Source organism: Colletotrichum phormii, assembly GCF_030913505.1.
Source record: "Colletotrichum phormii strain CBS 102054 chromosome Unknown BDP81scaffold_25, whole genome shotgun sequence".
Lineage (NCBI taxonomy): Eukaryota > Fungi > Ascomycota > Sordariomycetes > Glomerellales > Glomerellaceae > Colletotrichum > Colletotrichum phormii.
Genome location: NW_026851467.1, coordinates 287,411 through 313,131, shown reverse-complemented (window position 1 = coordinate 313,131; position 25,721 = coordinate 287,411). Strand labels below are relative to the sequence as shown.

The 25,721-nt window shown below is 52.9% G+C and overlaps 7 protein-coding genes and 1 pseudogene across 8 annotated transcripts; 3 read left to right on the top strand and 5 right to left on the bottom strand.

Annotated features, from left to right (window-relative positions):
• Window positions 1-15: 15 nt before the first annotated feature.
• BDP81DRAFT_501765 (putative monooxygenase) lies at window positions 16-1,764 on the top strand (the record flags this gene model as incomplete). Its single annotated transcript, XM_060595541.1, has 5 exons — window positions 16-48; window positions 233-380; window positions 411-1,013; window positions 1,071-1,349; window positions 1,411-1,764. The coding sequence occupies 5 exons, from the start codon at window positions 16-18 to the stop codon at window positions 1,653-1,655; spliced, it is 1,308 nt and encodes a 435-aa protein (XP_060440189.1). The 3' UTR covers window positions 1,656-1,764.
• Window positions 1,765-3,273: 1,509 nt separating this feature from the next.
• BDP81DRAFT_464757 (uncharacterized protein) lies at window positions 3,274-4,333 on the bottom strand (the record flags this gene model as incomplete). Its single annotated transcript, XM_060594192.1, has 7 exons — window positions 3,274-3,455; window positions 3,536-3,619; window positions 3,677-3,751; window positions 3,811-3,870; window positions 3,927-3,982; window positions 4,040-4,149; window positions 4,184-4,333. 7 exons carry the CDS (start codon window positions 4,331-4,333, stop codon window positions 3,274-3,276), a joined length of 717 nt encoding a protein of 238 aa, XP_060440188.1.
• Window positions 4,334-6,909: 2,576 nt separating this feature from the next.
• BDP81DRAFT_330517 (family 76 glycosyl hydrolase) lies at window positions 6,910-8,582 on the bottom strand (the record flags this gene model as incomplete). The annotated part of the gene is made up of 4 exons (XM_060585405.1): window positions 6,910-7,488; window positions 7,559-7,803; window positions 7,882-8,367; window positions 8,489-8,582. The coding sequence occupies 4 exons, from the start codon at window positions 8,580-8,582 to the stop codon at window positions 6,910-6,912; spliced, it is 1,404 nt and encodes a 467-aa protein (XP_060440187.1).
• A 4,246-nt stretch (window positions 8,583-12,828) lies between these two features.
• Window positions 12,829-13,960, top strand: BDP81DRAFT_464755 (uncharacterized protein; the record flags this gene model as incomplete). The annotated part of the gene is made up of 2 exons (XM_060594191.1): window positions 12,829-13,585; window positions 13,914-13,960. The coding sequence occupies 2 exons, from the start codon at window positions 12,829-12,831 to the stop codon at window positions 13,958-13,960; spliced, it is 804 nt and encodes a 267-aa protein (XP_060440186.1).
• On the bottom strand, window positions 13,924-15,192 carry BDP81DRAFT_464754 (uncharacterized protein; the record flags this gene model as incomplete). Its single annotated transcript, XM_060594190.1, has 3 exons — window positions 13,924-14,045; window positions 14,086-14,980; window positions 15,016-15,192. 3 exons carry the CDS (start codon window positions 15,190-15,192, stop codon window positions 13,924-13,926), a joined length of 1,194 nt encoding a protein of 397 aa, XP_060440185.1.
• Window positions 15,193-16,274: 1,082 nt separating this feature from the next.
• Window positions 16,275-16,352, bottom strand: BDP81DRAFT_t304 (annotated as a pseudogene). Its single transcript has one exon. The product of its transcript is annotated as a tRNA-OTHER (tRNA).
• A 2,374-nt stretch (window positions 16,353-18,726) lies between these two features.
• BDP81DRAFT_357797 (uncharacterized protein) lies at window positions 18,727-19,417 on the bottom strand. Its single transcript, XM_060586342.1, has 2 exons — window positions 19,148-19,417; window positions 18,727-19,076 (listed from the first exon to the last, which is right to left on the bottom strand). The coding sequence occupies exons 1-2, from the start codon at window positions 19,312-19,314 to the stop codon at window positions 18,788-18,790; spliced, it is 456 nt and encodes a 151-aa protein (XP_060440184.1). The 5' UTR covers window positions 19,315-19,417; the 3' UTR covers window positions 18,727-18,787.
• Window positions 19,418-19,816: 399 nt separating this feature from the next.
• On the top strand, window positions 19,817-25,471 carry BDP81DRAFT_383228 (uncharacterized protein). The gene is made up of 5 exons (XM_060586929.1): window positions 19,817-20,484; window positions 20,542-21,325; window positions 21,373-22,954; window positions 23,001-23,408; window positions 24,714-25,471. Exons 1-5 carry the CDS (start codon window positions 20,106-20,108, stop codon window positions 25,086-25,088), a joined length of 3,528 nt encoding a protein of 1,175 aa, XP_060440183.1. The 5' UTR covers window positions 19,817-20,105; the 3' UTR covers window positions 25,089-25,471.
• The last annotated feature ends 250 nt before the right edge of the window (window positions 25,472-25,721 follow it).

Sequence of the window (25,721 nt, the reverse complement as noted above, 5' to 3'; positions counted from 1 at the left end):
GCGACGGGGGTAACAATGCTACTGTGCTACGTCACCATCGCGCGAAGTGTAAGTATTATGTGGTATTCATCCGAAGATGCGATCGTCTTAAGTCGTACACCTCGAGCGAAATCACGTGTCGAACTCTCCGTACGGAAGTCCGTCGTAGAATCGGATGTGATGAAATCATGAAAATTCCTTCTCGTGCTTTCGACATCTTGCGTTAACCTTCATGATCATATTGCTGGACTAGTCACTCAGCTGCATGTTGATCGCATCCGCAATGGCAATCCAAAACACCAACGGCAACTCTGGCCAGCTCCGGGACAACAACCCCAAGGTCGCAATTATAGGCGCGGGGTTGACTGGATTGATCGCCGCACAAGGCCTGAAAAATGTAAGTAGGTGAGCATTGAACCGACCCGCGTCAGATGTTGACAGATATCAGAATGGATTCAACGTAGTCGTGTTTGAACGTGACGAAAGCATCGCGGCTCGGCCGCGGGACTGGTCGATCCTCATCGGCTGGGGCATGAACACGCTCAGAGAGCTCTTACCAGAACAGATTGTGAAGAACTTTCCTCAAGGTATTTGCAATCCACACCTAGAGTTCAACGATTGGGACGAGAGTATTATCGGATACAACGGCGCTACCGGTGAGGTCATGTTCCAAAACTCAACTCCCGGCGCTCGGCGGATCAGCAGACGTCGCCTTCGCAAAGTCCTCGCTGAAGGGCTTGATGTTCGATGGGGAAAGTATCTCGATCGAATAGAGTCCAACAGCACGTCGGTAGAGCTTGCGTTCAGAGATGGAGACACATATGAAGCCGATTATGTCTTAGGAACAGACGGTGTCTCCTCAAAAGTCCGAGAGCTGCTGGTGGGAGTTGAGAAGGCCCGGCCGGTGCCGTCAGGATACTCTATCGCCAACTGTGTCTGCAAGTATGGAGATGCGGAAAAAGTCAAAGCTGTCGTGAAAGCACACTCTGTGTGTGCGCTCATGCTTGGAACGGCGAACCTAGCTGGTTGTGGTGGTGAGTATTTGGTTGATACTCAACAAGTGGTCTGAAGTCACTAAACTAAGATTGTAGTCATGTCCGCGGAAGATCCGAATGATGTTGCCAGTTGGGAGACATTCTGGGTCAAAGTATGGCGCGGCCACTCGGTCAGCCTGAATGGCCAAGAAGCCATCGACTTTGCGAAGAAAGATTTATCAGGCATCTGCGAGCCTTTCAGCTCTGCTCTTGAGTGGACTCCCGAAGGAAGCTCCTGTTATCTTGACGAAATGAAGTACTGGCTTCCCAGTCCGTGGAAGACACACGATGGTAGAGTGACACTAGCAGGGGATGCTGCTCATCCCATGTTGCCTTGTAAGTCAGACTTGTGGATGCATTTGTTAAGATGGCCTTGCGGAGCTAACACTTCGTCCAGTCAGAGGCCAAGGACTTCAACATGCAATCATTGACGTGCAAAACTATATCAACGCACTGGTGAAGCTAAGAGATTCCCGCGAGGCGACTAGCCGCAAAGACATCATGGCGGCATACGGTGCAGATGTCGTTGAGCGGGGTTCTGTTGCAGTCGCTCAGGCTCTGAAAGAAGCCGAGAATTCGCTGAATCCGGACACTGTTGGGGATATGCTCATGGTCACCAAGGGACATGGGAGGTCTATATAATGGCCGAAGGCTGGTAATCATTCTGTCCAAAAGCTTCTGGCCTGTCTACAAACACACAGAGATATCTAGATTAACGATGCACAAAGACGTTACTTACGATCCTTACCGGTCAACTTGTCTAATGGGAGGTGATGGAGGTGGTGTCCTCATTCTAAGTTCTACCCTACGACTGTGAGTGCTTCCTCATCGCTAATTCGGCTGGACGTCTATGAACAGTTACCACGGATAGGCTCAGGCTACGTATACTTCTGACCTCGCCTGCCTTCTTCTGGTTGGTTGCGATATGAGATTCAGCAGCCCCGTTGCTGCCTAAAGAGGTTTCTTTGTCATCACGTTGTATCGTGTCACTTTCTGCTTTCTACCTACAAACGACAATTCCAACATCACCAGCCAGACCAACTCAATCTTGGTGTCAACCTCACCGAATAGCCTCGATTCTACATGTTAGGGACAGAGATTGACAAGCCCGACAAATAACCTCTAGCTATGGAGCCTAAGTTGCCGGCAATACGCAGCCTTACGGATTTCACTGGCTTGAGACAATTATTCCAGGAAGATAAGGATGGGGAAACCAAGTTCAAGTGCACCAAAATTCTATTTGTCGACAAAGACAAGCATTCTTCCTGGATCGGTAGCATCGAGATCCCCTAAAAAGTCGATCCGGAACAGGCTATCGACTGTCTTCGCCGCATTCCAAAAATTTAAATCTACCGCTCTCGGTACATGTAATTACTTGAGACGTCTGCGGTCGATGCTTCAAGCTTCGCTCCTGCCAATGGCGTATGGATCAGACTACCCAACATTGCTGTCTACTCATAAGTAGCAGGAACTGAGTAATGGCCGAGGACTTTCTTAAAGAGATCGGAGTATGTCAACGCATTCAGCAAGATCCTCACCCAGACCTGGCGGAGTTTAAGGAGTGCCTACAGAAGATTGAAGAATGATCGCATTGTTAGGACTCTGTTGAAGCGTTATATAATGACTTTTTCAACACGGGTGGAGGGTTATGGTCAGCCACATGTTCACACAGCTTCATTGTTCGAAGGCAGCAAAGCTGGTATAAAACATCTGCACCAACTTGGATTTGCCCTCAATGACCTGAATACGGAAAACATCATGATTGATTCACAGGACAGACATGTCATCATTGATATGGGCTGTGCCAAGCTGTTTGGGTCGAAACTATCTCCAATGGGTACCCCTGTGTTGGAACAGCAAAGGCTGATAAGGAGTAATAGGCAGGTACTATGGGCTGGCTGGCACCTGCCCTGGGCGAAGTGGGACAACTGGCTTAGTCATCACGGCCGGATAAAGGTGGGGTAACCACCCAGGCCGTCACTACCTACTTCGACCGACTCCTGCCTACAATGTAAGATAGAACAACAACAAGAAGAACAAGCAATAGGATCACCAACAGACGAGTGATAATTGCTACCACTATTTGTCGTATACGACCCCGTGAACCAACACCCTGATTGGAATGATGGGTTTTATTTTTGAATGTATCAAGCGAAGTCAACGATGAAGTTGGCTTGAAGAAGGGTCGAGGAGTGGCTGTTTAGCCCTAAAGTGAAGATAGTCTAAGCTAGATCTCCCTCCCTGGTGTATCGTTGGCAACTTAGCACTGCTTCTTCGAGCCATCAGAGTAGAAGTAGTCCTCGTTGATCTTGATGGCATCAACGTGCCAGGTCTTGCCGTCGTCGGTCGTCTTAATGCCGGTCGAGGTAGCGCCAGTAAGCTGCAGAGAACCACCAAAGGTCTTGTCGGCCTTCTCGAGGGTGGCGGTGACGTTGCTCCAGCCTGGAAGCACGCAGTCAGCATGTGGATTCTTAGACAGACTCCGTGAAGGGGAACTTCAAGGCTCAAAATTGTCAATTTACTGTAGCCAGCGAGGGTTCCGCAGGTGCCTTGGTAGCACTCGTTGCTGGAGTAGATGTAGGTAGGGGTCTTGCCGCTGGCGTCGACTGGAATCATGTATCAGTATGAACTCGCTGATCGGGAAGGCCGAAGAAAGTGCTTACCGTCGGTCTGCTGCGAGACCATGGCGCCATTGATCCAAACCTTCTGGGTCACACCCTTGGAAGCATCGTAGACGACTAAAACACGGTCAATTCTCGGTATTAGTACACTCGAGGGACAGGCATCTCAAACGTACGCTCAAAGTCGACGTCGGACTTGAGAGGAATGGCGACGGGGTCCTGGGCAATCTGGGTGGCTGTGGTCTTTCAGTATACTCTTCCAGATAAGCAACTCGGGTTGTTCTAAACTCACAACCGGTGAAGGTGCTAGCAAACACGCACCACTCATTGTTTGAGGCAGAGCATCCGCTGTGAAAGATGTCATTAGTCGATGATTCAAAGAAGGCTGGAACCCGGATATCTCACTTAGCAACGTTATCCGGGGCCCAGTTCATAACAGGCTGGTAAAGGTTGTTGCTCTGGTCGCTGATAGAGTGGGAGATGCCAACCCAGATCGCCATCCAGCGCGAGTCATTCTTGTTGGCGATGACGGTGCCGCAGGGGGTGGACGGAGAAATGAAGGAAGTAAGTGGCCTTGGTAATAACACTGGTATCAGAGCCCAGGGTGAACATGTTGCCAAACTTCCACGCATCGTACTGGCCGGCAGCGACAATTCGCGCAGCGAGAGGGAGAGCGGCAATGGAAGAGAATGAACGCATCTTGGCTGTTTTGAGAAAAGAGTGAATGAATCAGAATGATAGGTCAGTACAGCTGCAGAGTGCGAGGAGACAAGAAGAAGCCAAGACGCTAGGTTACATCCATCTTATAGTAGAGCTGGCTGCACTCTTCATACTTAGTAGGGAGTTATCAGGGACTCAAACCTGGTCGTTTGGACGATTACTTTTCGCGGGCAATACTCGCCGAATTCAAATGAAGGGGGTTGCGACTGGGTTACAGCGGGTTTTCGTTGCGAGTATACGATGTTCGTTTACTTGGGTTAGCCGTGTTGACAATTCATGATTGGCTAGGCGGGAAATCGGCACAACTCTCAGCGGCTGTTTCGAGAGACCTCATTAATACCTGAGCACGTTCAGACTGAGAGCCGCGGTAAGTCAGCGTGGGTATCTGTCTATTTGCGACTCGGGTGATCGAAAGCTCTGATTGCGACTAATCTGGGTTGCCGGTGGGATTGAGCTGCTAAGTTGACTTTGATGTCAAGATCATCGCGAGGCACTGCAGCCCTGAACCTTCAAATTCTGCCCAATTACGCTTGAACCTGGATGACGATTTGTCAACAAATGTCAAGCTGGAATTCTCGCCCTATTGAAATTTTTTCCGATTTCATACTTTACTTATTTAATAGTATCCTCTTTTCGAGGTTGAGTCACTTGGCTCTCGTCTTGCTGGCAAGTCTTTGTGTATCATACAAGCAAGCCTTCAACTGCAATTTCGATTGTCGCTAAGAGTAACCGGTTCAGGTAACCGTTTCCTTCTCCCCTGCCCCGCCAATCGACATTTGGCACAACCAACACCAGGGCACGTCACGATTGGCTAAAGGAAAGTCGAACAATGATCATACAGTGTACCGTTTTTTGGCGGTACTGAGACACGATGGTAGTGTCCGGAGTGATGAGGTCGCAGATATACAATTATCGTTTTGTTGGTGGCCTAGTGCAATTGGCTTAGAAGCTTAGATTCTGGAAAGCAACACCACCGAATAAACTATTACATGCTGAGGAGCTAGCCGCTTCACAAATCCAACTTTCCTATCACTGCGTTCTCATCAATGCTTCAGAGAAAAGTTGCCGGGAGCATTTGAAGGAACTGCGGGGGGAAGGATAGTGACGATTTGCTCACTAGGATAGCTCATGACTGCTGTGTCTTATGTGTCTACCAACACCCGTCTTTTGTTCTAGGGCTTTACAAGATGTCAATAGCATTTTCGACCGATCGCTAGCAGCCCCCGCGGTTGATAGATATTCACAGTTGTTTGTCCTTCTGCCTTGGCCTTGATACAGTTAACCTGAACCGACTTCCATGGCAAGAAGGAGGACGTGTTTGAAGAGCACATGTCGTAGTTCAAATGGTCAACTTTTGAGCAATTTGCTGCTTGGTAATGGCATTTTCCTGAGCAGGTCGTGGTCAAGAATCCAATGGGATTGACTGGGAGGTTTGCGAACTGGCTTTGCTTGACATGAACGACATGAGATATAGTTTATCGCCGTATTTTACTTCCTCTGGTCAGGCTTCAGATACCCATCTTCTTGTATTGCTCGGACTCTGGCTTCTTCGGGTTCTATAGTACTCGAGTATGGTCCTCAGGATACATGTAGGTAACATGATTAGTTGATTGCATCCTGTTGAAGTCAGGAGTGAGATGCGAAGCTTCTCTTAGCATAGCCCTTGCCTGACCAGCTCGGCTCTCCAATCAAATTTTTACGGAGTTCTAATTGCTGTCAGTTTTGAGCTTGTTGACCTTGGCTTTACGTGGATACATACTGGAATTGTCATCCTCGCCGTCGCTGGACAGCAGCCCCTGGGAAGCGATCCTGACGGATATTCGGCACGTTTATGGGGACCCCCGAATAAGCTTAAAACCTAGGTTGCACACTCACATAGCCTTAAACCGACCCGTCTCCTCGGGATGGCTCAATAGGAGCAAGAGCACTACTCTGTCATCGAGTGAATCAATATCTGATATGTGGTACAATGCGTCCACCGATATGAGTGAGAAAACGAACCACCTGCCCCGAATCAATTTGGAACCAACAACGAAAGTGACTTTTCCAGCATTCTGCAATCACCCCGCCATTTCCAATACTAGCCACAGATAGACTTCGTCCCTCAGGCGGCACCCTTGCAGCACCCACTCAACATCAGACGGCGCGCGCCACATGGCGAGGCGAACCGAGAGCGGACTTCTACGATGCAGGGTCCAACTTTCCTGACAGCTGAGGCTGATGTTCAATGCAGGTCCCATTAAGGGAGCACGGGAGTAGCTGAGGCTTGGGCGTCTCTCTCGAGCATTAAAGTTCTTGCAAGTCACGCCCGTCAGCTTTTTGATGGCGTCGTCCTATCGATGAGGCCATAGATCACAAGGTAGGAACACTTGAAAGTGGTTGAAGTAAGAAAAGTAATTCGTGGCAGTGGTAGTTAGTCAAGTTCCCCTCCTGCAGTGTTTGCCCAGAACGCCATGCCATGCGATCCAGATATGTAATCCGTACAACAAATCAAACAACCCATTACTTTAGGTATCTCATGCCGTCTTCGGGCTCTCTCACTTTCCTCCATCTTCTCAATCACCCAGACTCATCCATCCCCATGTTCCCAGACCGCCAGCAAGGACGATGAACGTCAGGATACCCGCGCCAGCCTTATCCGCCGTCGTGATGGGTTCCGGCTCAATGTTATCCTTACTCTTACTTCCAGCATCAGGATCACCCGCCGAGATACCACCCGTCATATTCGTCACAGGTGGCGAGGCATCCTCGATGAGCAGACTCGACACAGCAGCCAAGACATTCATGACCTCACCGGCACCAGAGGTCTTGTCGACGGCGGGGTCGACATACACTTGCTCGTTCCAGTAGAAGCCGCAGGTGCGGCCCTCGGCGCCGCCCGTGCACTGGTTGACGGCGTGCTGCGTTGACTCTTTGAGGACGGGCATGATCTTGTCCTTCATGAAGGGGGCGACCTGCGTGACGACGGACATCCAGCGGTGGACGTAGCCCTTGAAGGACAACATGTCGGCAGTGCACTGGCCCTTGCGACCCTCGCAGGCGAGCTCGTAGGCGGTGTTGTTGGGGAAGAAGTTGAGGAAGAGGGAGTCTGTCATCTTTTCGATGCGGCCTTTCCAGACGTCGGAACCGTTGGTCTAGATGATGGGTCAGTATGAGGGTCCATGGCCAGGGTTCGAAGATGCCCCAGAAGACGGTGAAACCTACGTAGTTGTACATGAATGCGGCGCCCTGCGTGAGAATGGCCGCGTTGTAGGAGAATTGCTGCTTGTTGACGTCGGTGCAGTTGTGCTCGACGTGGCCGCCGTCGTAAACGTTCCAGGACTCGTGATCAATGTAGTTGACGGCCCAGAGCCAGTCCCAGGTCTTCTCGGCATGCCGCGCGTACGTGTCGTTGTTGGTGTATCTGGCGAGGCGGGCGCCAATGTTGAAGAAGCATCCGTTTGCGATGGCTGTGACGTGTGTTAGCTACCTCTATGTCCCGGAGCCTCCAATAATCTCTAACTTCGCTCGGACGGGAATTCGCATACTGTTCTTGTAGTTGTATCCAGCATTGGAAAAAGGCACCTGCCATCTCAAACCTCCACCGCAGGTATCGTCGTGACGGTCGGGACTCGCCTGCGTCGTCCACACGGCCTGCGCTAATGCGAGCCACTGGGGCTTCTCTTCCGGCGGGTTCGGGAACTTGTTCTCTGCGGCCAACATGGCGGACATACCCCAGAAGCCCTGATCGTCGTTACCCAGCGATGCGGTGTGGTTCGGCGGCATGTAGTCGGCGTTGGGGCCGGTCTGGTGCAGCATACCCTCCATGACGAGGTCGTTGTAGGCCGAGTCGCCCGTCAGCTTCCAGTAGTCGATGTAAGTGCCCATCATGGCACCTCCCTCCCACCAGTAGTAGTCGCCCTTGTGCTCGGTTGGCGGACCGGGTAGAATACCAGGGATCTCGCCAGTCTGGTTACCCTTGTACTGCTTGATGAGGTCGTATGCGAGCATTTTTGCTGACTTTTTGATGTTGTCTGGACCATGGGGAAAAAATTAGTGTCAGTTCTGGGAACGTTGTAGGATGATTGAGCTGCATCTCATGCGTGCTGGAGCGCGACGATGATCATGTGGTTGAGAGGTGCTCCGCTTGCTTACCAGTTGTGTCGATGGTGTACTGCGCGTTGACGGCGGGGAGGCTGCCGACGAGCAAGAGTGCCGCCGAAGCGGCTGAAGCGAGTGAAGTGACCATGGCGAAGAGCCGGTCTACGAACGAAGATGAAGAGCGCTGCTGAGTGAGGAATCAAGGTAGATGAGGTGTAATTCAAAATCCCTCAGAATCGGGTGAAAGCGGCGGTTAAATCGATTTGTCGGTCGGGGCGGTTCGGGGTGAGAACGAGTGAGTTGGAATGAAACCGGATCAATCGATTGTGACGAGGAATGAAAGCCGTGGCGATGATTGAAAAAGTAAAAAAGTTTCGTCTATGAGAAGTGATTGTTCATGGCCGGGCGGCGCTCAAAGTGAGAAGCAGTAAAAGAAGGCGTGGCTGCGTTGTGTTGCCGTCAAGGTGTCGGTCGATCGATCGGTCGGAAATTCGTGTTCGTCGTCGGAAGCGAGTGTTGATTTTATTTACTACGATTGATTTCCCGGAGTGGGCTTTCGTAACGGTATGAGAAAAGAACAAGCTCTGTGGTGAGAAATGAAGCGAAGGTCGAAGTGTGATGTGAGCTGTGTGTGTGTGTTTATTCGGGTGCAGTGGAGGAATAAACGATGGCCGGGTGTGAGTTGGGGATGGTGGCAGGTAAGGTAACCAACACAGCTTTGTCTTCACGCAGCTCAGGATCAGGATGCGGAAGGAAAAGGGGGGAAACAGGCTTTCAAGACCAATTTTTTCCTTTTCTCGGCAGCTCTGGGCTTTTTGGCAACACAGAAATGGGAATCAACAGACACACGGAAGACACACCACAGGAGGGCACAGGATGACGCGGTAGAAATCAGTCTTGGTGGCCGCCAAAGTCTTGGTATTCTTGGTAAAGTCTTGGCCTTCTGGGCATCGGGGCTGTGCAGCAAATGAGAAAACGCTGCCGAGCAGCACTCGAGCACCCTTCACAAGGTTCGACAGGAGCAAGGGCCCCCCTTTGGACCAAATAGACCAGATGGATTTCATGGGATGCCGCCAGTCTCGGGACTATCCATTCTATCCAAGGCTCACAGGGCGGGTGTGCCATCATCCATGGGCGGTTACGGTCCCACGGTCCATGGTTTGCCTCTTCCGCCATCTGCAAGGGTAGCGGGCAGCACGAAGGATCGCCTCACGCAGCAGAGACCCAGGAAGACAGGCCGTTGAATGCAAACTCGGAACACATCCACCGACTGAACCCCTATGGAGAGAACCATACTGCGTACTCCGAAGAGATGGATGGGCTGGGGAAAATGGGGTATGTATGACATGGTTGACCGCTTGATGTCAATGGACAATCGTCACTGGCGGCTGGGAGCAAACGAATAGGGACGAACTGCGATTGACCAGACACATTTTGGGTTCGAGGACAACCCAAGAAGACGAGTCCCAGCGAGAAAGCACGCCAAAAAGCCTCTCTCAAACAGGACCAGCCATCCCTACCCGACAACGAACATTGCCAAGACTCATTCCTCGCCAAATACGCGGGGACTCGGGAGTCTTCTTACTGCCCGTCATCCAATCTGTACAGGCTACGAGGGGGATTAGGAGGGATTGTCACGACTCACGGGCGTCTTGCGCTCCGAAGGGTTAGGCAAGGGGATCTCACAGAGAGCCTTCAATGTGGATGTGCCCGATGCCTCGAATGCACAAAACGGGAACAGAGGCACGATGGGTTCAGGGGTCGCCCAGAGCTAAGGCTCAGCAGCGTCTTGGCGATGGCGATGGCGTCTCAGGGCCGGCGAGGGAGATTGATGTTGAGTGCGACTAAGAGGCTGAGGCCCGGTGGTGCTCTGTGAAGCGTCGGACAGAGTGCTTGAGTGGCCGCTGATCGTTGACTCGCGGTTTTGGGATGAGAAGCGATCGGCCGTCCGACACATGGGAAGAGCCGTTGGAGGGATGGTCCAGGCCAGGTACGCGAACTTTAAGGAAAGGGTTATTCGGATACAATGAAGGGCAACAAAGGTGGCAGCAGAATAGAAAGGGATTGAGTGCCGGAGAATGCCAAGCAAACAAACGGAATCGAAAGCAGAACCAAGGCCAGAAGCAGGTAGAGATGCAACTTGTATGTCGGTAAAAACTCAGAGGCGAGAGTTCGTGTCTGCGTCTCATCTCAATAGGCAAGACGAAAGTTAGTCATCTGCACCACCTCGGATGGCATGTCAGCTCAGGTCACTTTGGGCTGTCAGCTCTGCTCAGCTCACTCGCCTTGTGCGCAAGGCAAGCTGTCAGACCGCAGCGGACCGGGTTGAATACGATTTATGAGGCCGTGATACGAGTTACAGGTCCAGACACGCGGGAGGGAAGATAGAATGCGAGCGAGAGGATAATAAATCAAAATACAGGGCATCCCGCATCCCTCTCTTCAAAGTTCAAGCTTGGCCTTGACTGCATAACCAGCATGCTTGGGCATTGTGTTATTTATGTACGCCAAGGACCGATCGGTTCGGCCAAGGCAGATCACACGACGGTAGAGAGCCGGACGCCGCGGGGGGGGGATATGAGCGAGTGCCACCGGTTGCCGTGTGAGCTGTCGGGCTGCCAACACAACGCGTGTGTTTGGGCGATGACAAGTCAAACTGGCGATCATGTTTTCCCAGACATTGGCTGGCTTGGTGTCTTGGGAAGTTTTGTCATAAAGCTTTGTCAGAAGTGCGCGAAACTGAGAGTGAGAGTGAAAGTGAGGGTGAGTGAGATGTTGAAATGAGTGGGGTGCACCTGCCTGTGGCCACTGAAGTGAGCTGAGGAAAGAGCAGAGGGCCAGCGGGCAATGGAACTTGGGAAAGCACCGATGGGAGGGATAAGGTAGGCAACTGGAGAAGGAAAGAACACCTGGAGACTGGAGTGCTGTGCTGGAGAAGGAAGGAACCTGCGGCCTGCCCATGCACTCCATGGAAGGAAGGTCTCGACCGCAATTAACCTTAGTCCCCATCCGCACTGTGTGTGTCTCCACCAGTCCCACCAACCCTTCTAGCGAAGCCAGTCACTACGCAGTGCCAAGGCCACCGGGAATTTGGATGGAACTCTCAATTTCCTGCCTCAAATAGGGGGCACCTGCACAGTGACTGCCTGACAGTGCAGCACACGGCCAATGTGGATACCTTATCTGTGCAGATCCTTACGGAGTATCCAATCACGTGCAGCTCCGAACACTGACAGCTTTGAGCCGCCAAGACCCCATTAAATTAGCACCACGGCCCACCAACCTCAGGTTTTCCCCTGGGCCCTGCCTGACAGTGACACCGAACAACGGGAACCTGAAAAGGAACGTCCCAACTGCACCCGAAATGCCCGGGCGGCGCGTAATCAGTACGTACCTTGCACGACGTCTTTCCATCTTCAGAACCTCGTCGCATTTACGGAGTAACAAGGCGCAGTATGTGTTTGTACGAGTATCCATATGAATACGATCAAATATGGAAGTCGATAGGCCCAGGGCTTCTTTGTTTTGTTTCCTCTCTCCAGGCACTTCAAGGTTGAAGCATCGCCTGCGGTTCAAGAACCATCCCTGCGCCATCCTTGTCCAGCTGGCGAAGGAATCCCCCGAGATCAACACTCCCGCGATCCTTACAGACGAGCCTCATCGCGGGACCATGGCACGCAAGCCAAGATCGACTCGTGCTGCTCTCGTGTCCCAAACTTCCAACATCCTCATCAGACTCCTGCCTTCAGGAATGCGGCAGCCGGCTCCATGCCTCCACCTCCGGATCGGACGGCCGCCATATGTAAATGCCGAGACCTGGACATGCCGTGGCCCCGAGCCTCGGATTCTGGTCTCAGCACATGGGGTTTGGGCCGTTTCGGCTGATATAGTATAATTCTGAGCCAGCGCGTGTGGGATCTTTCGACCGCTAAGTCTCTATCCTTGCCATCGATCTTTCTACCCCTGCCTAGGTAATACCTAACTTCAGTATGTATATCCTCGTGTGTGGCCAACTAATTGTGACTCAAGACGATGAATCTCAGCACGCTGTTTCTATCCTGCTTACGATTAACTAATCCAGACTGGTAATGTTGCAAATTATCTACAAGGCAGATCAGCCGCTCATCTAGAGGCTTACGTGAGATGCCGATCGTCTCCTATCAACGACGCTCGCCGGCTATTGCAGAAGGCAGAAACACGCGTGTTGGCTGACCTGCACTAGGCAACTTACGCATGAAGGCCCGATAAAGAGATATCGGTCAGCGAGCTGATGCCCCCAATATTGGATGTCTTGCTATCACAACCACTGCATTATGTATTGTCATATAAATACTCTTGGCTGTCGAAAACAAGCGTAGCCTGGTGACAGTTTACACCAAATATTTCCGAACATGATGGTTCCCCCAAACTGGGTACTCTTCGTCGCGGGCCTGGTTGCCTATCAGCTCGTGAACCGATGTGCGCATCAGATAGTCAAACGAATCAACCCTGACTTCTACATGACGTTGAAAGCGGATAAGCATCGCAAGCTGGCTCCTTATTTTGTCTTCCCACTAGGCTTCCTCTTCACGTTGCTCACAACACCGATCTGCACCGCGGCATACAATGATACGTCCTCCGTCACCGACCTCTTTGGCCTCGACCGCCCCTTCACCACCAACGGCAAGATTTGCCTAGCCTCCCGAGCCAATCTCTGGACCTCTGAGCTGCCACTCCTCAGCTATTCTCCAGAATACATCGCCCACCACGTCCTCTCCCTCTCATCACTCGGTCTCTTCCTCATCGGCAAAGGCCCAAGGCGACCTCTCTATCTGATCTACGCTGGTTTAGTGACGGAGCTCTTGTCCGACAGCGCCGTGTTAATGCGATTCCACGGCCGGACGCCGTCAAGCTCGCCGATACTGCGAAAGATCCTGCTCGCGAATGTGGCTTCAATGGTATTGCTCAGACTTCTCCCAATCATCGCACACAGCGCGGCAATGCTGGAAACAAGAGCAGACTATCTCGGCGGGATCGCATCTTATTGCATTCACATATGCCGGCTAAGCTTTGTCCAGCTGGGGGCCCTGGGATACATCAACGCCAAGGCAGGCAGAAAACTCAGCCTAGCTCCCAGGGATGCCGCGGCCGACCAATTCGAGAAGCCAAAAAGTTCGGTCGCAAGCTTCATACGACGTCCGATGGCCTTGGTTGTCGGTGCCGCAGTCCTTGTTACGGCACTGACTCTCAAAGAGCTGGACTTCGTCAAATCCTCGCCGTGGGCTACAATCGTGTCATGGCGGTGAAATTTCGTCCAGTACGTGCACTCTCGATCGGCTCGGATTGTCAAAATCGAGATTCGAAAGGTTACATAGAGTTGGGAGCGAGCTTGACCGAATGTGGTATCTTGGAGTCTGTATATGCATGCCCTTATCCAGTGGCTGACAGTATGTAGAGAAGAGAATATGTTACATAAAATGATACACGAGGCACGCGCTAGGACTCGCCGCTTATGCGACAGTGGCGCCCGTCAAAGTGAAGGAGTAGTCCAGGCCCTTGTTGGCATCGCTGCTAGCGAGCTGGAAGCCGTTGTACAGGATCAGAGTCTTGGGGGTGTTGGCAATAACCAAGCCTGGCCTCTTCGCCGCTGGCGACCTCAGCGGAGCCGGCACCGTTGGCGAGCTGGACGTAGCGGACCGAGCTGGAGCCCTTGATGGCAAGGTGGGCGGTGAACTCGCCGGCCGAGGTGATCTTGACGTCACCCTTGCCGCCGGAGGTCGTCAGGGGCATGATGTTGGCGCCCATGTAGCGGGGAGCGCGAGCAGACTTGGCCTTGTAGCCGTCGCCGGACTTGTCAACGTTGGCAAAGTTGACGCTGTCCTTGGCCTGGTTGAAGATCTCCTGGGCCTGGTCGTAGCCGATATCGACGTACGCCATGTGAGCCCAGTACTTGCCGACGATCTCGCCGGCGGTGGTGTTGCTGGCAACGCGGTCGAGGGTGTGAAGAGGCGTCTCGTTGCTGTTCGCCTCATACTGGAGCATCAACTGGTGGAGAGTGTCCTTGCCGAGACCGGCGATGTTGTCCGGGTTGTTGGTGAGGTAGGTCAGGAACGGCCAGGCCTGGTAGTAGTTACCAGAGTCGACGGTGCCGTCAACAATGACCTGGAAGGAGTCACCAAGGACCTTGTTCACCTCGAACTCGGTGCGGCCCTCGGGGGACTTGTGCTTGGTGCGGGCGTCGGCGCAGAGGGGGGAGGTGTTGTAGGTGTCGGCGACCCAGTTGGCGACCGTCTCCCACCAGGCGCCGGTGCGCTCCTGGTCCACCCAGGTGCGCTGGTGGTAGTGCAGAGCGTGGCCGTACTCGTGGACGGTGACGCCTGGGCTGGCGAGGTAGGTGTCGACGACCTCGAGCCAGCCGGCGCCGGACTCCTGCTCCGAGTGCATCACGCCGGCGGCGCCTTCGAGTTTGGAGACGGAGTAGACGTTGGTCTTGTAGTAGGGGCCGTTGTTGGAGCCCTCGTTGAAGGAGAGTCCAGAGGACCGCCAGCCGAGGGTGTTGACGAAGCCCTCGTAGGCGCCCTCGGGCTGGCGCCGGCGTAGACACGGAAGTGGGCCGAGTCCTTGAAGTCGCTGCCTCCGGGGCCGGCCTTGGTCTGGGCCTCGAACTCGGCGGGCTCAGCACGCGCGACTACCTTAGAGGCGCCTACCTGAGGAGCCGCATTGATGCCGGTGGTAAGGGCGAGGAAGATTGTGAAGAGAAGTTGGTTTGACCTGGCCATCTTGGGCAACCTGTTGTATGTGTACGTTGAATAAAAGAGTGAAAGAACTTGATCGGAGAGCTCCTCTTCCTCGTTCCAAGAGCTCGAGGGATGCCATCTTTTGTAAGTAGAGGCGCCAACTTCGCCAACTTCGCCAAGACTCTCTGGTAAGGATTGTTTCTGTTGGTTCACGGGGTCGTATACGACAAATAGTGGTAGCAATTATCACTCGTCTGTTGGTGATCCTATTGCTTGTTCTTCTTGTTGTTGTTCTATCTTACATTGTAGGCAGGAGTCGGTCGAAGTAGGTAGTGACGGCCTGGGTGGTTGCCCCACCTTTATCCGGCCGTGATGACTAAGCCAGTTGTCCCACTTCGCCCAGGGCAGGTGCCAGCCAGCCCATGGTACCTGCCTATTACTCCTTATCAGCCTTTGCTGTTCCAACAGTTTCCTCTTCGAGCCAAGACGTATGATGCAAAGCTGGCAAACACACACACAGTGACCAAGTGATCTACGGATACAGCCCGCCTGGCCAGAGCCCACAGGGCGGAATCCTGTATTCTCCGTTCGCAGTTGGTGTTGGAAGGCGGATCGCGCTGGCCCATGTTAGTTGAGACTGGGCCCGTTCATGGGGGTTCGATTCAGTGTTTGTTTGTTTGTTTGTTATATTTAACGCCGTGGCGGCAAGGGCGCAGCCGCCCTTGCGGCCGACCTCCCGAAGGGTATATGGCGTGGAGAGCCGTCGCCCTATAACTATTGCTAGATACAGTTCAAATCGTCCTCCAAATCGTGCCTTATGGCTACTATGCGTTCTATCTGTCCCTGGTTCCCGCTGGTGCCCCAGTTCCATTCTTGAATTTTTGCGGCTTAAGGCCGGATATGTCTGGAGAGGGCGGCCTGCCGAAACAGGCCCCTCGTACATGTTCTGATTTGTACAAGACCATTCCTGCCCCAGTACTTGGTTGACGACGTGTACTCGCCGCATATCCACTTTTTCTTGGTCGGAGGGTGTGGATATGAGAAAACCCTGGCGAGGGCCCGGAAAGGGTCCTAGGCCCCGCATTGGGCTCTGCCCTACCCTTCCCACAGGTAGTTAAAGCAGTTGCCGGCGGCTGGAATCGAACCAGCGACCTCTGGGCTCCAGAGGCCTTGCCAGGTGTATGCCACTACACCACGCCGGATTCGATTCAGTGTTGTTTAGAAAGTGCTGGCAATTTGCGATGAAACGGCGGGCAGAATACACCAATCAACGCTGTTGCGTATTGGCCCCTCGCTGGCCTTATTCGTGTTGTTCCCTGCATCGATCACCTCAAAAAGAATACCCCAGTCTTACCCCTAGACCCGGGAGGCACAAGTTTAGTAGGAATCTCATGATTGATGGATTTGAAGCTCGCGAGATGATCATACATTTCTGTCTAGTCGAGCGTCTTGCTGCTGTAGAGCGCTGGTGTGCTGTGCAGCAGAGTAGTATCTCATTTTCCAAGGGAAGACAAAGATCAAAAGGTGTTTCAAAGAGGGAGTCGATATGTCAACGACGGCGATATTGAATTTCTCCGCCAAATCCCACACCTCGAAATGACGATGATCTCGTTCTCTCCGAATGTCAAGGTGCCCCCTCCCAACAGCGTCTGGATACTATGGAGTACAAGTACCAAAGACGATGGCCTCATCCCACTCAACCATAGTGCCCGTACTCCGTAACGTGCCACTCGCTAAACGCTGACAGAAAATGCGTTAGTCAAAAGATCCCACATGGACCCCATTATTCTCTGACACGCTTCCCTGCGCCCTTCCATCATGATTGGCGGCAATATATCCGCAAATGATTTAAAGTGATTTAAAGTACTCGGAAACTTCCCCTGAGCCTTTATGGTTAAGGTAGTTTACACAATACTCCCGAGTTCTTGGGTAATGGTATCCGTAACACAGGCGACTATTTTTCCGCACCTTCGCTATCGCATTGCAATACGACGGACCGTTTGTGGCACGGCGCCACTCAGCGCCCCTGAGCACCGCTGTGACTTTGATCTGCCTTTTAAGCCCATATCCCTAGTAGTTTCTATCAGCAGCAACTCGATATCAATCGAGAGCATGAGAGAGCCTTCGCAGTAAACAACAAACTGACTTTTGACACGGGAGCGAGATTGGGAGCATGGAGTTATTCTAGTCGATACCTGACATGCGCAGGTCCAAGAGCCAAAGGACAACTGGACCTAGAATGGCAACTGATCGCGAACACTCTAAGTAGTGATGGCAACTTAAACTCTATCGAGTCATGTCAGCTAGCAAAGCCGCTCAAATGTCGGCTAGATTTGCTACGGGTTGTGGGAGAGGATCTTCACCAAAGGAACTTTGTTAAAGTGTTCTTTTTTTCTCGGTTTCTTTCCATTCGACTGGAAATCTAGAATGGCGAGAATTGTTGTGGTTCTTCACGAGATCTCATATCGATTCACGTAAGAAAAATATTGGACTAAGTCAGTATGCTTGTTTGCTAATTGCGATTGTTGATGTTTAGTGATTGCCAAGTCGGAAATAACGGTGCAACGTAACTTGATTGACCCCAATCCTCGGTCCTTACGTCTATTGTGCCAAGTCCTGTTTGTAAATGACAAGAGATTGGTAAGGCGGTAACTTTCGCTTTCAGTATTACCTTGCGTAGTTACGGTGATGAAGCCAAGTGCTTGCAGCTTCACTGAAATTTGGAACTCCTCACAACTACTTAGGTCAAGGATCTAATTTTGACCACAAACAACAATTCTAGGGGCTCATCAAGCACGGAGCTTTGGTAGTATTTCATTTTTTCCTAGTATCCTTACCTTAGTATCTTGGTCGTGGCGCACTCCAAAGCCGCCAACGTGAAGTTCATGTCCACTAGAAATAGCGCTGATACATTCAGAATCTGTCGGAACATTCACTTGTACCTCGCCATTAAATCTAAATGATTATTGATACATCTTTGAGCCTTGAGGTCCATAAGTGATTGTAGCCTACTGGCGCCTGTTCAGACTTGACTTCTGGTTCCCAGGATGCACGAGTTAGTGGAACGGCAGAACTTGTTCTCTGCCTCACTCTTAACACATCGCCACGAAATACAGCTTGATTCTTCGGCATCCCACAGGATCTTGTGTCGCGATTATTCTCGCTGCTGCTCCGTTCACGCAGGCGTTGTGGAAATCTCATAAACCAAGTGGATCTAGAATTTGGATAGAGCTCTTCAGCCCAGACCCAAGTTCTCCCTATATTTGAGTCTGTGAGATGGAGGCAGGAGCCAGCGGAATACTGTTGGTGCCAGATGGCAAGGGCACAGTGTAACATACATGTAATCTCATTCGGCTCTATTCCCAGCCTCAAGTGGCCAGCCTTTCATTATCGCCAACATGACACAACGCTAAGCAGAAGCTGGGCTTATGTAGGCGCCACACAGCACGGCCCCGACGATCAGAAACACCACAGCATCATCACCAACGACAGCGGCAGAAACCAGGTCAACATTTTGGACAAGTTTGCAATAACCTGAGAGACCCAACATCTTCCAGGCAAGTAAGGACTCGGAACTAAATGCTTCAATTTGCTTCGGAACTAGGCGAGGTAGTTCATGATCTAATTAGAACAATATCTATGGATTCGTGAGCGTGAAGGCGACATCCCCCGTGCTTGCGCCTCCTTTGCAGGTTGACTTGAAACTACCACTAGGGCAAGTGGCCCTCGCAGCTCGAATGCACCCTTCCCAGCGGCCTTTAGAGACGTTGATGGTGGCTCCAGAAGCAGTTGGGTTCAAGGTAAATTTGGCGGTTCCCGATACCCCCGTGGTGCTCTTTGGTGCGCCGCCGCACTTCTGGATGGACCCTGCTATGCCACCGCAGATAGCTAGTGTAGCAACGTTCATGTCGTGGGTATCAATCTTGCTAAAGGAACTCTTTAGCTTCAGAACTTTAAGTGCATCTCAGTGTACAGCATGTGGTGGATGCTGACTTACGCGGCCTTGTCTGTGCATGTGGTGCCAGTGACGGCTGCTGGATTGACATCCTTCGACGCACGGATTTCCAGGGTGTTGTCATTCGCCTGCGGAAGTATGGGGCTTGGTACGGCGGCAGAAAGACCGGAGAAAAGCAAGAAAACCGAGGCGACGTTGGCGATTAACATTTTGGCGTTGGTGGAGCGGTGTAATACAGTTTGGTGCAAATGTCTCTTCCGCTTTCAGCACAAACAATCAGTCTTTGATATATGGAAGCGACATTTCGTTACGGTAAAATACTTTAAACGGGTTAAAAAGTCCAATTTTGGCCGCAAAAGCAGCTGTAGTAATCCAACATTAGCTGTGATTATGTTTTGATTTAGGTATCGGGAAGTAGCCTAAGTACCTTGCCAAGATCCATGTCTGATGCTCCACAGCGACAGTGTAAGTCGCTTCACGCGCTACTTGAGCTGGGTTATCGAAGTACCTATTCATACACGTGATCTAGCTTAGTCATTCTCTGGTCAAAGTCTCCACTGCCACGTGCGCCAGCTCGCGCTAGATATGGCACGGAGCGGAGGAACATTACTCCGAAGCCTCAGTGCGTTTCCGTCGATCCCGCCCCGCCCTTATCAAAATGGCTAAGTCTCTGAAATCTCAAGCTACAAAGTCTAATATCACGACGTCTTGCATCACCTCTGCGAGCTGTTTCCTAGCTTCCCTTTAACGCTAGGATTTTGAGTTATTGAAAAGGGTCGAACTCTGTAGAGAGTAAAGTCGTATAGCCGCAGCCATGGGTTGTTACGTATCCATGTCAGCCTATGGGCTGTGCCATTGCACCAAGAGGCGCCAGCCTGCATGACCACAGCCTGGTCGACCCCTCATCGTGAACAAGCACTCCTGATCTTACTGGAAACAAAGTCAATACTCCCCTGATCAGGTTTTTTTGCTATTGATCCCAATAAGTCTACGGTCCGTCATGAGCCCTTCAAAACCCCTCCAGCGTTTGAAGGGCTTCTTCCGCCATGGGAGCAGCAAAACGGGTGAGCCTACCGCCCGTAACGACCAATCCCCCTCGACGCCAGCATCGTTCGAAGAAGCCAGCGCCTCGGTAGCTGCCGTGTCCCAAAGCTCGTTCTCTCGACCTCTTCAAACTACAGAAACACTAGCTTTCGTGACGCCTGGTCGAGCCCCAAGTCCAACAGCGCGTCCCATCACATCGCTCCCACAAACAATACCCCGACCATCAGAAGACGTGCCTTCGCTATGGAGTCGTGCTTACGAGGCTCTGCGGGAAGAAGATGCACAGTTGGTGGAGCAATACGAGATACTTCTGTCTCAAGAGTTAGAGGAGCCAGGTATGCCTCCCGGATACACTACTGCGACGTTACACATATATCCTAACTCTTATCCAGAGCCTAGCGCACCCGAAATGCAAGGACTACTTCGTCAGTACGATGGCGAATACCGACACGACAACCGAATCGACACTGATCCTGACAAGCGTTGTGCTCAACTCAAGACCATCACCGACCGTGGCCTACGACGCGCCGACGACAAGCGAACGAAGTATACCATATTCGGGCACGAGTTTGTTTTGAGGGATCAGGTTCAAAAGACTGCTGAATTTGTGCTGACTATGAAGGGCCTTGTTGATGAGGCTGTCAAGGTGTCTCCTGAGGCATCCCTTGCCTGGGCTGGTGTGTGTGTCTTGCTACCAGTCTTCACCAATCCAATTGCGGCAGAGGACTCCAACCGCAATGGCTTAATATATGTTACCTGTCGCCTACGATACTATGTTGAACTTGAAAGTCTTCTGTGGCCGGAAAACATAGTTAAACCGAAGCTCAAGGCGGAATTCGACGGCCATATCGTCGAACTCTACCGATTCGTTCTTGAGTTCCAGATCAAAACCGTTCTCCGATTCTACAGAGAGTGGATTAAATCGCTGGTTCGGGACGTGATTCAGCACGACGAATGGGAAGGAATGCTGTGCAAGATCGAGCAACAGGAGCACGCTGTTGGGGAGGAATCAAACCGTCTACACTTGATTGCCTCGGGGAAGACACTGAAAGCCATCAGCGAGGCAGCGCAACAACACTACAACGATATGCAGTCGCTGCTTTCGATCGCGAACGATCATCTCAATGTCTCGAGGGAACACCGCGATGTATCGAAAGAGCAACTTGAGCTCCTGATGTTTGTCACGCTATCCTCGAATGCAAACCTTCACTGATGTACAGTAGTAAAGAATCCGAGAGTCGCCCCCTAGACCTTGCTGTCGTCAATGAAGCGCGCTACGACAGTGGGGACTTCCAAGACGGCCCGAGATGTGAGAGCGGGACTCGAGTACGCATCCAGGAGACGATTTACAATTGGGCGGACGATGACTCTGGCGAACCATTGCTCTGGCTTGTGGGTCCAGCAGGAACCGGGAAGTCCACTATTGCGCGGACAATCACAGACTCTTGGGCCAAGCAGAAACGACTTGTTGCTGGTTACTTCTTCAAAAGGGGAGAAAAGGGCCGCAATGACACTACCCGGCTATTTTCCACCCTTGCCGCGCAGCTGTCTGAGGGCATCCCTGCCTTTAGAGGCTGCCTTCGGAAGTCTCTCAGCGGTCTCAACAGAGATGCAGTGGAAAGCAAGAGCCTCGAAAACCAGTTCAGCCAACTCCTGTGGCGCCCCTTGGCAGATCTATCCCTCGATACCAGCCGACTGACTAAGATTATCATCATTGACGCTTTGGACGAGTGCGAGCGCCCTGGTCACCTAGGGCTGGTTTTGAACCTACTTGCCAAACTAGGTACCGTCAGCACGGTGCGCCTGCGGGTATTGGTGACAAGCAGGTCTACCCTCCATATAGCGGATGCCTTTCGTGGCATTTGCCCTCGAAGTCTTGATCTAGAGACGGACTATCAAGTCGAAACACGGACTGATGTTGCTATCTTTCTCAAACAGAGATTTGCGAGTATCAAGGCTAAGTGGGAGATCCAGGAGACTTGGCCGGCTGAAGAACAACTCGGTCGTCTGATTCATCTATCAACAACGCCCTCACCACTATTCATTTATGCAGCAACTCTATGTCGCTTCATCGATGATCCAGATAAACGAGAAGATCCAGTCGACCAATTAGACCTCTGGTTTCATCCAAGCGACAGCGACACTCCCCAGCTCGATCAGATTTACCGGCCAATTCTCCACTACGTCTTATTCGGCAGCTACAACACCGATGAAAAACCAAAGCCGCTGGCTGAAGATCGCCGAACGGAATTATTTAATCTGTTGGGAGCTCTCGTACTGGTCGCCTCTCCTCTGCCCTCTAAAGCGATTGCGGCCTTGCTTGGCATCCCTATACGTCGAGTTACTCCGTGGCTCCATCACCTACGTTCTGTCCTCAGCGTCCCTCGCGACCATGATACTCCCGTAACGCTCCTGCATAAGTCTTTTAGTGACTTCCTGCTTAACCCTGAGGGCTCAAGTCATCGTGACTACGGGGTATTCGCTGCACCAACACACGCTACGCTAGCGGCAAAATGCATTCAGCGTATGAAAGAGGGACTCAGGCGAGATATCTGCAGTACTCAAAAGCCAGACGTACAACGAGATGAGATCGACAAGGAAGTGATGAATACACATATCCCTGCCGATCTCCGCTATGCCTGCCTTTACTGGGTGTACCACTTACAAAAAAGCGAAGGGTCTTTAGGAGATGAGGTTTACGTATTCCTCACCACGCACCTCCTCCATTGGTTAGAAGTCTTGGCACTTCTGGGTAAGATCTGGGACGGTGCTACCGCAATTCAGCAGCTTCTCAGCATGTGCCGGGTGAGTGAAGGTTTTCTTATCTTCAATTTAGGCTAACCCTTCTCAGCAGTGTCCTAATATAACTGCAGAACTGATGGAGTTCATCACAGATGCAAACAACGTCGTTGCTAATTTTGCATCTATGATTGACCGGACACCACTTCAAATTTATGTAGCGTTGATGCTATTCTGTCCAGTCGCAAGTAAAGTCCGGAAAAGATTTTGGAATCAATGCCTCCCGAATCTGCCTCATGTTCACGGCGTGAAATCTGATTGGGATGCGCTGCGGCAGACGCTCGAGGGCCACACGGAATCGGTCTTCGCGGTGGCCTTCTCGCCGGACGGCCAGGTGGTGGCGTCGGCGTCAGACGATGCGACGGTACGGCTTTGGGACGCGGCCACGGGGGCGCACCGCCAGACACTTGAGGGCCACAGCGGCTGGGTCAGGGCCGTGGCCTTCTCGCCGGACGGCCAGGTGGTGGCGTCGGCGTCGGGCGACAACACGGTACGGCTCTGGGACGCGGCCACGGGGGCGCACCGCCCGGGGGCGCACCGCCAGACACTTGAGGGCCACAGCGGCTGGGTCTGGGCCGTGGCCTTCTCGCCGGACGGCCAGGTGGTGGCGTCGGCGTCAGGCGATGCGACGGTACGGCTCTGGGACGCGGCCACGGGGGCGCACCGCCAGACACTTGAGGGCCACAGCGGCTGGGTCAGGGCCGTGGCCTTCTCGCCGGACGGCCAGGTGGTGGCGTCGGCGTCAGATGATGCGACGGTACGGCTCTGGGACGCGGCCACGGGGGCGCACCGCCAGACACTTGAGGGCCACAGCGGCTGGGTCAGGGCCGTGGCCTTCTCGCCGGACGGCCAGGTGGTGGCGTCGGCGTCAGGCGATGCGACGGTACGGCTCTGGGACGCGGCCACGGGGGCGCACCGCCCGGGGGCGCACCGCCAGACACTTGAGGGCCACAGCGGCTGGGTCAGGGCCGTGGCCTTCTCGCCGGACGGCCAGGTGGTGGCGTCGGCGTCAGACGATGCGACGGTACGGCTCTGGGACGCGGCCACGGGGGCGCACCGCCAGACACTTGAGGGCCACAGCGGCTGGGTCAGGGCCGTGGCCTTCTCGCCGGACGGCCAGGTGGTGGCGTCGGCGTCGGGCGACAACACGGTACGGCTCTGGGACGCGGCCACGGGGGCGCACCGCCCGGGGGCGCACCGCCAGACACTTGAGGGCCACAGCGGCTGGGTCTGGGCCGTGGCCTTCTCGCCGGACGGCCAGGTGGTGGCGTCGGCGTCAGACGATGCGACGGTACGGCTCTGGGACGCGGCCACGGGGGCGCACCGCCAGACACTTGAGGGCCACAGCGGCTGGGTCTGGGCCGTGGCCTTCTCGCCGGACGGCCAGGTGGTGGCGTCGGCGTCAGACGATGCGACGGTACGGCTCTGGGACGCGGCCACGGGGGCGCACCGCCAGACACTTGAGGGCCACAGCGGCTGGGTCAGGGCCGTGGCCTTCTCGCCGGACGGCCAGGTGGTGGCGTCGGCGTCAGACGATGCGACGGTACGGCTCTGGGACGCGGCCACGGGGGCGCACCGCCAGACACTTGAGGGCCACAGCCTGGGGGTCAGGGTCGTGGCCTTCTCGCCGGACGGCCAGGTGGTGGCGTCGGCGTCAGACGATGCGACGGTACGGCTTTGGGACGCGGCCACGGGGGCGCACCGCCAGACACTTGAGGGCCACAGCGACTGGGTCAGGGCCGTGGCCTTCTCGCCGGACGGCCAGGTGGTGGCGTCGGCGTCAGACGATGCGACGGTACGGCTTTGGGACGCGGCCACGGGGGCGCACCGCCAGACACTTGAAGGGCGGACTCAAAGTCTTTCCTTTGACCCGTTATCCAACACGCAACTATATACTGATTTCGGAGTATTAGACCTGCTCACAGACTTCGAGGAAAGTGGATTGCCTTCACCTAAGGAAATAGTGTTATTACCCGCTATCTACGGAATTGGCCTGAATTTGGACAAGACATGGATCATGAAAGGGAACGAGAGCGTTGTCTGGCTCCCAAGGGAGTACCGACCAGTTTCATCAGCTACAAGAGGCTCGGTAATGTTCATCGGCTGTTCATCGGGGCGTGTCATCCAGATTGTAGAATGATGTGATGATAGCATAAGTGTGCAATAATCATGAACAGCATGCATTCCCATAAGGGTCCAGTTTACTCCCTCATAGCGTGGCACATGAAGGGTCTGGGAAGACAAACCCTTTTATCTCTAATGTTTAGACTTGAGAGTCATCGTCGTCTTCCTGCTGGATTCTTTTATGTTATTTTGCGATCAGGTGCGGATCGAAATGACGCAACTGCCCAGATCTGTGGAATCCAACATAGGTTGCAGGTTCAGCCATGGAACGACGAAGACTCCACCAGCCCCACTATTGGCTTACAAGTCCCTAGCCCAAAGTTCTTGTGTATACAGTGTTAAAGAGAATGTGACTTCACACAGTGTGGGGTTTGTTTAGAAAATTGATGTGTTTTGTGGAGAGGAAGATGATTATGCTCCTGACTGTAGAGTTACTAGATAGAGTAAGAATAACTAGAGTTTTATCTACTTGGACCTGCCAAGACAAACTAGAGTAGGAAAATATGGTCGACGAAGCCTTTGAGAACAGAAAACAGGTAGGTTACTGAATCTAGATGCAACGTCAGAAGGCCAAGACAGGTAATTTGTACGAGGGCATAGTAATGACTCCGCAAAGGCACTATCGCAGATTTGCGGTTGTGATGTGAGC